Genomic DNA, 13,935 nt, shown 5'->3' with positions numbered 1-13,935 from the left:
CATGCAAAAAAATGTTTGAAGCTATGAAAGTTTAGCCATTTTAGAATTGTTGTAGCATTGTAGCTTTTAATTTTAAATGCAGCACTTTGGCTATAATTGTAGCCAAACTTCAAGGCTGAATGAAATTCAAGCCAAATGTTAGGCGTTCATAGTTACCTAAATCCATTTCAATAAATGTTTCCGATGTTTCTTATACAATTTTTATTGATTCCATTTGTTGTGCATAACTATTTTTATACCAAATAAACATTTTTTAAAATATTGCTTTAAAACAGCAACTTCTTAACAGTACATTACCTAAGTAAAATGAGATATAAGCAGTATATATGTAACCAGCCAAACCCGATCTTAGGACAAACTAGTTTTTCATAGGCTAAACTAGTTCTAACTAGATCCGATACATTCATCCAACGCGGAATCAAGTTGGACGCAGCAATATTGTGGACTGCGTAGTTGGAGTTGGACTGATGACGGTTATTTTTTTGAAGCGCGGCCGATGGCCGCTTGCGCCGAAAGAATTTCTGCTCAAAAATACTATGGCGCCTGATCTAGTTTAGCCTAGGCAAAACTAGTCTGTCCTAAGATCGGGTTTGGCCGGTAACATATCGTTGCCTTAATATAGAAAGGCCCTATCTGACATCGTCGCTGATTTACAAAAAGTCGTAACTAACTAAAAATTGAAAATTTACGTTTTAATTGATTATGATGCATTTGATCGAATTATGTGGCCTCACATCGTTTTATGCAATAAAAGATTTTAGTTAGTTACGGCTTTGTGCATTTCAGCGACGATGTCAGATAGGGCCTTTCTATATTAAGGCAACGATATATATACATATACATAACGTACAACTAAACAGATCAACCCGCACGGTAACCGTGTATTTGTAATTGCCTTTGAGAAAAAAATAAATAATTGATGACGTAATTTTTTAATCGGTTGTTTCACTGACACATGGTATCTTTCCGTTTTATTCACGGCAGTGAAAAAATGGCGTCACTGCAAAAAAAAAATACTTTTTTCTCGCACGCCGTCCTGGGTGATCTTATTCGTTCGTTCATGATACATACTTATAGCGCTAACATAACTATCAGGTATTCTATTGTTTACAATCAGACTTATTAGGAAACAGGGTCCAAGAAACTACATATATATGTACACAAGCACTAAGACGTGCACTCCTATCCTTATACACTTCATCAATTTATAGAAAGTTAGTTCCCCGTCATTGAAACAAGACTGGTTCGACGCGATGGCACTTGCATCGCACTCTTTTTACCCGGTTTCGTGATGAAGAATCCAAGAAAACCGCTCAATATCAATGATACACCCGACACGATAAATGCAATATCACAATGATTACTTAGCAGAGCACCAACAACATTTGCACCGACAACGCTACCTAAGCGACCCATCATTAGAGAAATGCAAACGGCCATAGCTCTGCGGGCGAGAAAGAGGAGTATAACAAAAATTAGTTGAGTCAACAACCAATGAGTTCGTTAATTACCTAAGTCTCGTAGGATAAAGATCAACAGTGGCAGCGCTTAAAACATTAATTCCCAATCCACAGAGTAGCAAAATTACGTAGAGATATATTGCAACCATGGGGACATCTGCATAGGTAGCTGCTATACCGCAAATACCACAAACGGCTAGGCACATAACTGCAAAGTAAGAAGCTATTTATGAGATGCAAATTTCATATAGCGTTCTAACTACTTACAAAGAATAATATGCTTGCCAACTTTATTGATGATCCCGCCAATGAAAGCGAAGCCCACGGCGTACAGCACCTCTAATACTAAGGAGTGCTGGTATGTTGAGATTTCTAACTTTTCATTACATTGCTCTACTTGTGAGCTAATTCCGTCGCTGGTTGCTCCAACATGTGCGCTCTCTAAATTAAAAATACTCTCTTGTTTGCTGTAGACCACCTGGCATATATAAGTGCGATTGCCGGGATTCTCATTCATAAACTCAGCGACGCTATTGAGGATGTGCGGGAACCACATGTACATCCCGTTTGAAGTAACGAAAATCCAAAACTGTATGGAACAGATGAGTACGGTGGTGCGCATGTATTCGCGGTTAAAAAGTGGCTGAGTTTGATTCCACATGGAGCTAAGCAGAGAAATAGTTGCATTAGAGTTGCGCTCGCGTTGGATTTTTGGACTAATTGTGTGGTCGATGTCTTCGACTACGCGAGAAATCTTTAGAAGTGAAATATACATATTAAGATATACGTTTCATATCCATAGACGTCTGATTACTTACCGGATATTCATCACGTGGTCTGCGAGTATTCGCCTGGAACATCATCTGCAGAATTTCAAGAGTCTTCTCCTCGTTGCCCTGACTCAGTAAGAATTTAGGACTCTCTGGTATCTTGAACAAGGCCAAACCACACAAGAAACCCGGAATGCCGCATACAACCATGAAGAAGCGCCAAGGCTTGTAGTTAAGGTTCAAATAAGGAATTACAAAACTCCACTCCTGATTAATAACCAACCAAGCTATGCACGGCATCAGCATAGAACCAACGCCGAAAATAAATGCTGACCCCATGATGGCACGTGAACGATTCTTGGCGGTATGAAATTCACCCAAAAATGCGTAAATAGTTGCCGAGCCACCGGATATGCTAAAGTGAGTTAGAAAAAAAAAATAAATAATTAGGGAGCACTCAACCTTAGGATATTACAAATTTGTTTACTCTAATTTGCATAATTAAAAGTAAGAGGCCAAGAGGAAGAAATTCGTATGGTCTGATTATGGCAACTTAACGTAACTTACAGGCTCTTACTTAAAAATTATCTTAAATGGATGTTGCTTATAATTAAACGGCCAAAACTTAACGTAACTTAATGCCGCGTCGAAATCTGTTTCATTTTGATGTCCTAAGTTCTAAGTTCCGTTAAGTTAAACTAAGTTCCCATAATCAGGCTTTTACTCACCAAAATCCATTGATGTACCGTAATATCATCATTAACCAAAAATTTGTAGCAAAGCTTGAAAGAACTGTTACTACAAAACCCAGCAACAAAGTCGGTCGAATAATATTTCTGCGGCCGGTCGTATCTGCCAAGAATCCCCAAAGGTGTGAGCTACTAATAATGCCCGCAAAACCAATAGCGCTCAGTATACCACGCTCCTGTATGCTTAAGTGTAGATCACATTGTGAGACGGGCAACACGAAACTGATGGCAAGCGTTTCGAGAAGTACATTTGCCAAAATTAAACCGGACACAAGTATAACTAAGTAGTTGAATTTGCCAAAAGCTGCAAAAAATTATCTCAAATTAGTTTATAGACAGATGTGTATGTATGTATGTATATTGTAGAGTATCATAGTAGTGGTATTCATCTAAACCGATAACTTTATCAAGCAGATAATCTTATAAGTTTATGCACTCTGTTACATGAACGACCCACACTCTCTTTTCGTTTACACATGCGACAATAGTCGTGTTTTCTTTGGTTATAAAGCGCAGTGTCACTAACTTTATACTACTAGCACGGGGATAAAGAAATTATAGAAACTACCTCACTAAATTGGAAAAAATTATATTTACGAGATATCTATTTAAATAAATGTACATATAACATAAAGGCTATTTATTTGAAGCAAGTTATAAGAAACAATGGCAGAATGTCTGTTTGTGTATGAATTCATTTGTCACGGCTACCAAACTTTGCGAATTATCAGTGAAACAAAACAAACAGACGGGATAATAATTGAACCAGATCTCTATCAGGATCATATCGTTGTTGAATTTGCGTGCAAAATTTGTATGCGGATCCCGATTATTGCCTAAGAAAACATAGCTAGAGTTGCGACAGAGTTGCATTGTCTTCAGTTTATCAAGTTTATTCAGTGAAATCGCTGGATAAATTTATCAGAAATGTGTAAACGAGTTTCCATACAAATTTTGACAGTTCATTTATAAGGTTTACACAATTATAAGTTTATACGGTTTACAATGCATTTATAAGGTTTGATGAATACCCTTAGTGTATAACACACATTATATTGCTACATACTATTATTGTTAGTCTGTTGGCACCTTAAATAAAAGAGGTTACTTTAAGAAGTGAATACATTGAAGTTTCGTAAAATAAAGACATTCTATTCGCTACCTTAGCACAGTACGCATCGACTTTTATTCCGCGATTGATATACTACATTGGCGACGAGAACGAACTCAACACGTTTTCCCTTTTTTTTGAGGGGACGTTTTTTTTCGCTTGAGGTGAACATTTCGATTGGTGTGGAGTAGGGATAGAACGATACGAGTACCGAGTACAGAATATCGATACTTTTCATGAGTACTGAGTAGTATCGAAAACTCGATACTTTTTGACAAGTACTGAGTAAATATCGCGAATGCCGAAAAGTATCGACGAGTTGAGATTTTTTTTAAATAATATTTTTTTAATTACCCCATAAATATTGTGGCGAACGTTCGAATATTAACTTCAATATCCAATATGAATGTTATGAAAATTAACATAAAGCTCATTTACTTCAATACTGTCACAACTCAAAAAACTTAAACCCTGAGAAAAACGTCTTTAAAGTTTTAAATTCACATATCGTCACCATCTTGCCAAAAGCATGAATGTGCAAATTTATTAGCGTTGAGTTATTAGGTTGACTTATTTAACCTTTGGATGTTCTATGTTATACCAAAACCGAGAATACCATGCGTACACGGAAAGCACATATCGATCCCTTTGCGCAAAATTATCGTATGTTACAAAAACCAAATTTTACAGGAAAGTATTTTTTGTATTTTTCTCTACTACCATCAATACTAAAGTTTAGATTTGCTGAGATATTTGAGAAATATAACTAAACGCAAGATTTTTTGTAGTAAGCTCTCTACATTCAAATTTCTTAGCACATATGATAACTTCGCTCACAAGAAGAAAATCACCGTCAACGATCACAGCGCACGGCAGTGCGCGCGAGTGACGAAGCATCCACAGTAGCATGCCTCGCTTATATATACACGAGATTTGGAAGTTTTTATCCAGACGTTAAATCGACATATTTGATATATCGTTGGAAAGGTCTTGCAGAGTGTGTCCAGAAAGTATATTCAAGCTTGTTAAACGATTAACCGGAATCTTAAAAATTTGGCTAAAGTGTTGCGAAACAAAACACCTTTTTTTTTGCTTTTCCCGGTTTAAGGGGGCATGTGGGCACATCCAACATATTTAGTGTTATTCTATAGGCCAATACCTTTCAAACGATACCTTATTACCATATTAAGTTCCGGCCACTAGTTGGAAAGATATAGAGGTAAATGTGTTTTGGTTCGTGTCTCCACTACGAGATGCTTTGGTATGTATGTGGCGTCTGTACGNATATAAAATTCGTCCCTTGTTAATCTGTAATTATAAAATAATCTCAGATTTAACCGATAACTTTTCGGTGTCCATCCTAGTTTTATCGATTGTTTTTGCGAAAGAGAGAAGAAATGCCAAATGTAAAAGTAAACAAAAATGTACGCTAGCAAGTAAAAGAGGTTTGTAAAGGTATTTTTAATAAAATGTTAAGTTAAAATATATTTATATTGCTTATTATAGCAGAAAAACGTGATAACGGTGGCACAGAGAAGAAACATAACTTTTCCTTGAAATGTGAGAATAACAAGCACAACAAATTTGACGGCTAATAATCTGAGATTTGCCTGTGTAAACGGGGCGATTAAAAAACGAGCTTTGATCGAGATAATATTGATATGTGAACATAGTTTTAAAGTACACAAAAAACTAAGAAGGTTTTGTTCCAGGATGTTTTGATTCGTATGCCTGTGTGGGCGTGGGTGCTGCCTGAAATTCGAAAAAAGGCAATTTTTTTAACTACCACTGAGTCCGCACTACTTAGTCCATGTCATTGATGTGGATATCAGTAGAAAGGTCTTCAAACAAGCTATCTAACGCTATCTTTTGTGTTTATAAAATATAAATACGCCATAACGTTATCGGCTGAAAACTAAAAATCGGGCTGCTGAAAATAGAGATTTCGGGCATTTTCTCAAAAACTGGTCAGTCGATTTTATTCTAAGTTTTCACAAGTCTAGCCCAAAACCTAGGCTTTCATCTAGTATATAGCTTATATCTGGAAAAACTCTTGTTGTGGAGATATTGCTATTCAAATTAAAAAAATTTCAATCCAAAAAGGGTTAAATGGTTCAAAATTTACATATCCGTCTAATTTGGTTAGTTTAGGATATAAAAATAATATACCCAGTTCCCCGAAAAAATCGCCCATTCTCCGATTTCCACTTAAACTGAAATTCCCTGCAAATCGGGGAATTCCCCGCGAGTTGACAAGTTGAAGGATTCAGCTGTGCTAATCACTTTGTACAAGTCTTGGAAACCACAATTTGTGTGTATTTTTCTGTCACATGCCGAAATTGTATGAATAAAAAAGATTTTCCGTACGTTTGAAAGGCAGTTAAAAAATGCATATAATTTTCGTCACGAAATTGATCTCATAAGTTTTGTGTTTCTCGTTCAGCTTTCGTCACTCGAAAATTTTACCTCAAAGAGGTGTTTTATTTGATAAAATATACAATCAATTTTAGGGGTAGCTATTGGGATTTAAGCCGTAACATTTGAACAGGTGATGCGTTATGGGTTGTAAAACAAAGTTGCATCAAAAAGTCAATTTCGTAAAAAATGTAACGTACATAATTTTGGGCAAAGGGGTCGATAAGTGGGCGGCTCTGAGAAGAGTTCACTCAGAGGACACAAAGGCCCATTGCGATGTTGAAAGGGGTCGATACTATTTTACAATTTCAATTGCATAAATGTAGAGTTAAGTCTCGTAAAAAAAAACTTTCAAACTTGATATCCCAAAATTTTCATTTCTAAGCATTCATGTTTATGGCACACGGGCGACGATATGTGTACTCCATACTACTAATTAATACATATTTTGTTCTAGTGATACTGGTAATTGACTCAGTTATGAAATTTTTACACAACCTAGAAGAAAATGTAGCGGTCATTTCAACATTGGATTCGGTTAAAAATATTTAAATAATTGAAAAACGAATATATTGCCTCACCTTTGATAATGAATGGTGGAAGTGGGAGTCTCTCTCCACTCTGTAGCATAAGGCAGCCGTCGTTAACCCATGTATTCTACCTTCGTTGTGAATTCGAAATCTAGCCCATTCTTGAAGAAAATTTTTACGAAAGAGAGCTTGTCTTTCCTATAGAGAATGGGCTTCACCCCATTTGCTTCTCGTCTTCTACATTTGCATTTCATTTTCAAAGTAAAGTTATTTGTAAATACATATACGCGTCAAACAATTATAAAATATATGCTTTTAAAAAATTTAAATAAGCTTTTTGCTATACACATTTAATTTACGCATGTAAAACTAATCTTATTGGAAGTTTATTCCAAAAACTCCTTTAGATAAGATTAAAACTATTAAAAGCAGTTACTATTCAATTTACAAATAGGAAGAGGTGAAAAAGCAAAGCAATCTGATTTTTTTTCCTTTTTACGTTTGCTTTGAGAATACTTATAAGTACGAGTATTATCGATACTTTTTTGCAAGTATGAGTACTGGCATCGATTCTTTTTTAGAGTATTCTATATGAGTACTAGTATCGACACTTTTCTAAAAAGTTCTATCACTAGTGTGGAGAGTGAATTTAACACAGTTGTATGAGATTCAGATATTTTCTGAACTGCTGCTGCTAAATTGATTTATAAAATCAGAAACAGTTTTTAACTGTGACCTTCATCAAAATGGGCAAGGATTCCATGCAACCAAACGTGATTCCAACAAATGCTCCTGAATTTGATCCGGCCATAGACAAATTTTACATATGGAAAGAACGTTTGGAAATACATTTCAGTGACATCGGGTACGATGATGTTAGCCGAANGTGTGGAGAGTGAATTTCACACAGTTGTATGAGATTCAGATATTTTCTGAACTGCTGCTGCTAAATTGATTTATAAAATCAGAAACAGTTTTTAACTGTGACCTTCATCAAAATGGGCAAGGATTCCATGCAACCAAACGTGATTCCAACAAATGCTCCTGAATTTGATCCGGCCATAGACAAATTTTACATATGGAAAGAACGTTTGGAAATACATTTCAGTGACATCGGGTACGATGATGTTAGCCGAAAAAGAGCAATTCTACTCAAATCAATCGGATCATCGCCCTACGAGTTATTACGAGCATTGTGTGACCCGGTACCACCAGTCGAGAAGACATTCGACGAACTTTGGAAAATTTTAAGTGATCACTATACACCGCATACTATCGTATATTTCGAGAGGAAAAAATTTCACGATGCAACACGTGAAGAGCGTGAGACCGTCTCAGATGGTACGACCGCATCAAACATCTGGCACTGCAATGCAAATTCGGAACAAGTTTGAACGTAATGTTTAAAGGCAAATTCATTACTCAATTACCAGAAAAAATTTTCAACAAACTTTGTGAGGAGGACGAGACATTAGAGCTTAATTCGGCGGTATCAAAGGCATTGATTACAGAGACTAAACTGTCGTCGAGAAGTGACCACATTGAATCTAATGTCAACTTCGTAGAGCACCGGGGAAAATACTACAAAAAAAGCAACAACAATTCCAGAGGGAAGCAACTGCAAGGAAAGAAGAACGCGTTAGTAGGGTTCGAACGATACTATCGATATTGAGTAAGTATCGATACTGAGGGTATAAAAATGAGTACTTTAATACTCGATACCTCATTTGGCGATTTTACTCGATACTTTCCAAAGTACTCGTAGTATCGAATACTTTTTAAAAAACACACTTTTTAAATTTTGTCTTCCATTGGCAACCCAATTTTCTTTGCTTATATGGATTACTATCATTCAATTTTGTCCATCACTTAAAATAAACTGAAATTTCGTGTAGTCTGTTACATAACATAAACCAAATAAGTTTAAGTTTAATGGCCTTATTCATAAAAAATAAAGTAGGCTTAAAGAGTTTAAACAAAATGACACTTTTTATTTTTATGAATAAGGCCAAAAAACTTTACTTTAAACTTTACTTTGAAGTTCACGAAAATACAGAATTTTTAGAAACTTTTAGGGTATGCAGTTTTGTAACCTATTCAACTTTCCGTGTAGTCTACTACCGTTGACTTTTAATTAAAACTTGCACAATATTATACAAAATTGAGGCTGTATTTCTTTAATCTTTCTGAACGTTTGGAATAAACTTTTTTGTTTACTTATTCTTTAGAACGTTCCTGATGATATATTAACGTATATTTCAAACACATTCTGTTTATTCCGGCTGTGAAATGGGATTATCCGGAATGTACAAAGAAACGCAGCCTGAATAGGCTACAAAAATGCATACACATAAAGTTTCCGAAAATTCTTAATAAATTTTAAAATTCGTGAAAGTAAATATGTGTGTATTTATGTATGTACATTTAACGTTTAAATTACTTCTAACGTGGAAGTAAGTTCTGCAATGAAATACAAATCTAATATTTTAAATGTCTATTGTTTTAATTCCAGGAAATATATATAGATATACGATTGAAGAACAAAATAATTTTAGTATCCCAAAAAACGTATTTTAATGAATCCGATACTGAGTAGTATCGATACTTTTTCCCTGATACTTTTAGAGTATCGATACCATGAGCTCGATGCCAGAATGAGTACTCAATATCGATACCAAAGTCTGAAATTTCGAACCCTACGCGTGTGCGAGGTGTGAGTGGAAAACACATGACACGAACAGCTGTAAATTTAAAGAGGCAACTTGCCACACGTGCTCTAAAAAGGGGCATTTAAGTAGTGTATGCCAGCTTAAGGCAAAGAATAATAAAAATTGCAATTGTATTACTAAATCTAATAATTCTGTCAAACTAGATCCAGATGTAAAGTCAATATATGAAGATAACTCTTTCGATTTTTCGTTATACAGCTTATCCGAGGATGACTCTTCGGACACATACCAGGTACAAGTCGAAATTAAAGGCTCAAAGATGACAATTGCATGCGACACGGGAGCACCCTGCACGTTTGTGCCGAAAACATTCTATGAGACGCGTTNTTTCGTTATACAGCTTATCCGAGGATGACTCTTCGGACACATACCAGGTACAAGTCGAAATTAAAGGTTCAAAGATGACGATTGCATGCGACACGGGAGCACCCTGCACGTTTGTGTCGAAAACATTCTATGAGAGGCATTTAACGAACTGTTTGTTTAAATATTGCGAAATTCCGTACAAAGCGTATGGAGGTAAGAGAATCAAAATAATTGGTGAGTGTGAAGTAAATATAACGTTTCGTGGTATCAATCGACTCATTACTGTTGTTGTGACCAATGAGGAAGCACCCCCCTTATTAGGCAGAAATTTTCTACGTTGTTTCGGATTTCAACTTACTCAAGTAGAGCAAATTAATGCAATTAGTTCTGCAACAGATAGCACATCTTATTCAGCAGTTATAACTAAAATCAAAAACGAGTTTTTAAGTCTGTTTGATGGGCAATTAGGTAGATATAACATTGCAGAAATTTCATTGGCAATTGATCCCGAGGCCAAACCAGTTTTCTTTAAACCTCGAACAATTCCGTTAGCTTGGAAAACTAAAATTGAGAAAAACTTGCGTGAGCTAGTGGAAAAAGGCGTACTTGAACAGGTTAATAGTTCTAAGTGGGGTACTCCTATAGTTCCTGTCCCTAAACCTGATGGTGAACTACGTACATGTGGCGACTACAAGGTCACAATAAACAAGTTTCTTGTTGATGTTAAATACCCATTACCATTAATTGAAGAGATATTTGCATCGCTTCAAGGTGGCGAATTGTTTAGTAGATTGGACATGAGTGCAGCGTATAACCAATTGTGTTTGGATAAACCATCTCAGATCTTATGCACGTGGTCGACACACATTGGTACCTTTAAAATGAAAAGATTACCCTTTGGTGTGAAAACGGCACCTGCCATTTTCCAAATGGTTATGGAAAATTTATTAAGAGGTATTAATGCTGTGGTTGTTTATCAAGACGACATAACTATAACAGGCAAAGATTTCAAAAGTCACTTAGTAAATTTAAAATCGGTACTGAATAGGTTAAATACTGCTGGACTTAAGCTTAACGAAAAAAAATGTGTCTTCTTTCAAGAAAAGATTTCTTATCTTGGTTTTACTATAGATAAAACGGGGTTATACAAAAAAAGGGTTCGAGTTTCATCGATTTTGAAAGCACCAATTCCAACCAACACTTCTGAACTGCGAGCCTTTATAGGCATGGCAAATTATTATTCGCGGTTTGTTCCCAATTTCGCTAGGACAATGAATCCTTTATATAAGCTTCTGCAAAAAAATAATAAATTTCAGTGGACTGAAGAGTGTAAAAATGCTTACAACATAATTAAGCAGGAAATCACGTCTGATCAGGTTATGACTCATTTCAATCCGAAATTGCCGATCATCCTTACAACTGATGCTTGCAATGTTTCGGTGGCCGGAATTTTATCTCATAAACATCCAGATGGTCAAATAAAACCAATAGCTTTCGTATCGAGATCTTTAACAAAAAGTGAATTAAATTATCCAGTTATCGAAAAGGAGGCATTAGCAATTATATTCGCAGTTGTAAAGTTGAAACAATATTTACTTGGAAATTCTTTTACGCTATTAACTGATCACAAGCCGTTGTTGACACTGTTTGGCGAAAACAAAGGACTCCCCTTAATGGCCGCAGCTCACGTTCAACGTTGGGCACTAATTTCGAGCGGATTCAATTACAAAATAGAATTCGTTAAGGGCGTTGACAACGAAGCTGATAATTTATCACGAATACCCCAACTCGCGCCCTTTAACGATACGCAAGAAGCAAGTTATGTAAACGTGATTGAAGATGCCAATGTTTTGAAAATCAATTTTAAAGATATCTCTATTGCAACACATCGTGACCCCGTTTTAAGCAAACTATGCCAAGCTATTGAGAACAATTCTATAGAAAAATTAGATTCCAGCTTTGATGCATTCAAACAAAAAGCCACAGAATTAACAGTCCAGTATGGATGTGTAATGTGGGGCTATAGAACCGATATTCCATTAAAATTTAGGCAATATATTCTAAACGAATTACACTCCTCGCATATGGGACTCGTCAAAATGAAAGCACTAGCTCGTTCTTGCGTATGGTGGCCTAAAATTGATTCCGATATCGAAAAAATAATAAAGAAATGCTTGCCCTGTCAACAACTACAATCTAGTCCACAAAAAGTAGAATTAATCCCGTTGAAACCAACTGAAACAGTTTGGAAACGGATCCACATTGACTTTGCAGGTCCAAAACTCAATTTTTACCATTTCATCATTATTGATTCACATTCAAAGTGGGTCGAAGTTTTTAAAACAAAAACAATTACCACTACATTCACTATAAAAAAAACTACGTGAACTATTTAGTCGCTACGGTATAGTCGAAACTATAGTTAGCGATAACGGCCCTCAATTTACCTCGGCCGAATTCAAAGAATTTATTATTAGAAACAACATCAAACATATTTTGTCAGCTCCGGGTCATCCTTCGACAAATGGCCAAGCTGAAAATTTTGTCAAAATTTTGCAATAGATATTAAAATAATTATACTTGCAATGAAAGAGAACAGAAGACTTGGCAAGCAAAATGTTGTTTGCTTACGTTTTGTATAAACATACATATGGGTGTTTCCATGAAAATGTCAACCAGGACTGAAAAAATAAAAACAACTGAAAAGGGTTTTTAAGACGAATTAATAAGAGAAAAATACTCGAATTTTTATATTATAGAAGTATTTCAGCTTATTGGAATTTTAAAACTCAAAAATGGAAGAGTAACACTGAATGTCTCTTCGACTCAGTTTTCTCTAATGAAATTAACTATTTTCTCTTTCCTATTAACTTGTTGGAATTTTGGGATTTAGGAAAAATATTTGGAACACGTGTTGAACGTTTAATAACTTTATTCCAAGTAAAAATTCATGTATCTATATTATAAGAATACAAAGACTTGTAGAAACAGAATAATGTGAAAGCAAAGAATGTCAAACAATACGAAGAATGAATAACAGAGTTGCCATTTGGATTAGAAATTCAACACTCCTCCTCAAATCTGATATTCATTCCAAAATTTTAAATTATTTAAATTAACTTATTTAACATTTCAAAATCTTTATGAATATTATTTCAAACCTAACAAATTTACAAACTTGTTATGCAATTGTTTACTTAAATTTTTAGTTAATATATCGGCAATATTCTCGCTGCTGGAACAGTATTTTAGCTCAATCAGATTTTTCTCGAATACATCCCTTACGTGGTGAAACTTGATCTCGATGTGCTTACATCTTGAGTGGTATACAGGATTCCGAACGAGATTTAATGCGCTCAAATTGTCGCCATTAATTACGATGGCTTTCGGATTGTGTAGACAGATTTCTTCAAAAAATTGCTTTAAAAACACTGCTTCTTTCGCTGCTGTCGACAAGGCAACATATTCTGCCTCAGTACTACTAAGCGAAACACTCGCTTGTTTCTTAGACTCCCATGATACTGCACAGCCTGCCAACAAAAATGTATACCCCGTATACGATTTTCTCTCAGATGCTTCTCCTCCCCAATCGGCATCCACATAGCACTCAATTGCCCTTCCAGTTTTGGAATAACGAAGTGCCAAGTCGCTGGTGAATCGTAAATACTTAAGCACTCGCTTAGCTGCTGCAAGATGTTCGCTGTGTGGATCGACGTTATTCTGTGCGAGTTTACTTACGGAGTGCATAATGTCAGGCCGTGTGCATAACGCCAAGTAAAGTAGCGAACCGATTAGCGATTGATATTCTTGTGGGTCACCTCGTTTACATTCATCGCTACTACAATGGAGTTGCTGCTTGGGTTCT

At 35.7% G+C, this 13,935-nt stretch overlaps 1 protein-coding gene across 1 annotated transcript in view; it reads right to left on the bottom strand.

The window, feature by feature from the left end:
- Positions 1-212: 212 nt before the first annotated feature.
- LOC108366096 (synaptic vesicle glycoprotein 2A-like) overlaps positions 213-13,935 on the bottom strand; it is a gene marked incomplete at its 5' end in the record, with an annotated part of 18,777 nt that continues 5,054 nt past the window's right edge. Inside the window, 6 exons of the mRNA XM_017620384.1 lie at positions 213-602; positions 828-1,444; positions 1,512-1,668; positions 1,728-2,214; positions 2,279-2,645; positions 2,959-3,283. Coding sequence (XP_017475873.1) covers positions 1,216-1,444; positions 1,512-1,668; positions 1,728-2,214; positions 2,279-2,645; positions 2,959-3,283 — 1,565 coding nt within the window. The remainder of the gene's footprint in view (positions 603-827; positions 1,445-1,511; positions 1,669-1,727; positions 2,215-2,278; positions 2,646-2,958; positions 3,284-13,935) is intronic.

Source organism: Rhagoletis zephyria, unplaced genomic scaffold (assembly GCF_001687245.7).
Source record: "Rhagoletis zephyria isolate East Lansing unplaced genomic scaffold, Rhagoletis_zephyria_1.1 Rzeph_scaffold_02138, whole genome shotgun sequence".
Taxonomy (NCBI): Eukaryota; Metazoa; Arthropoda; class Insecta; order Diptera; family Tephritidae; genus Rhagoletis; species Rhagoletis zephyria.
The sequence above is the reverse complement of the archived record's forward strand: the minus strand, read 5'-3'. Positions and strand labels throughout refer to the sequence as shown.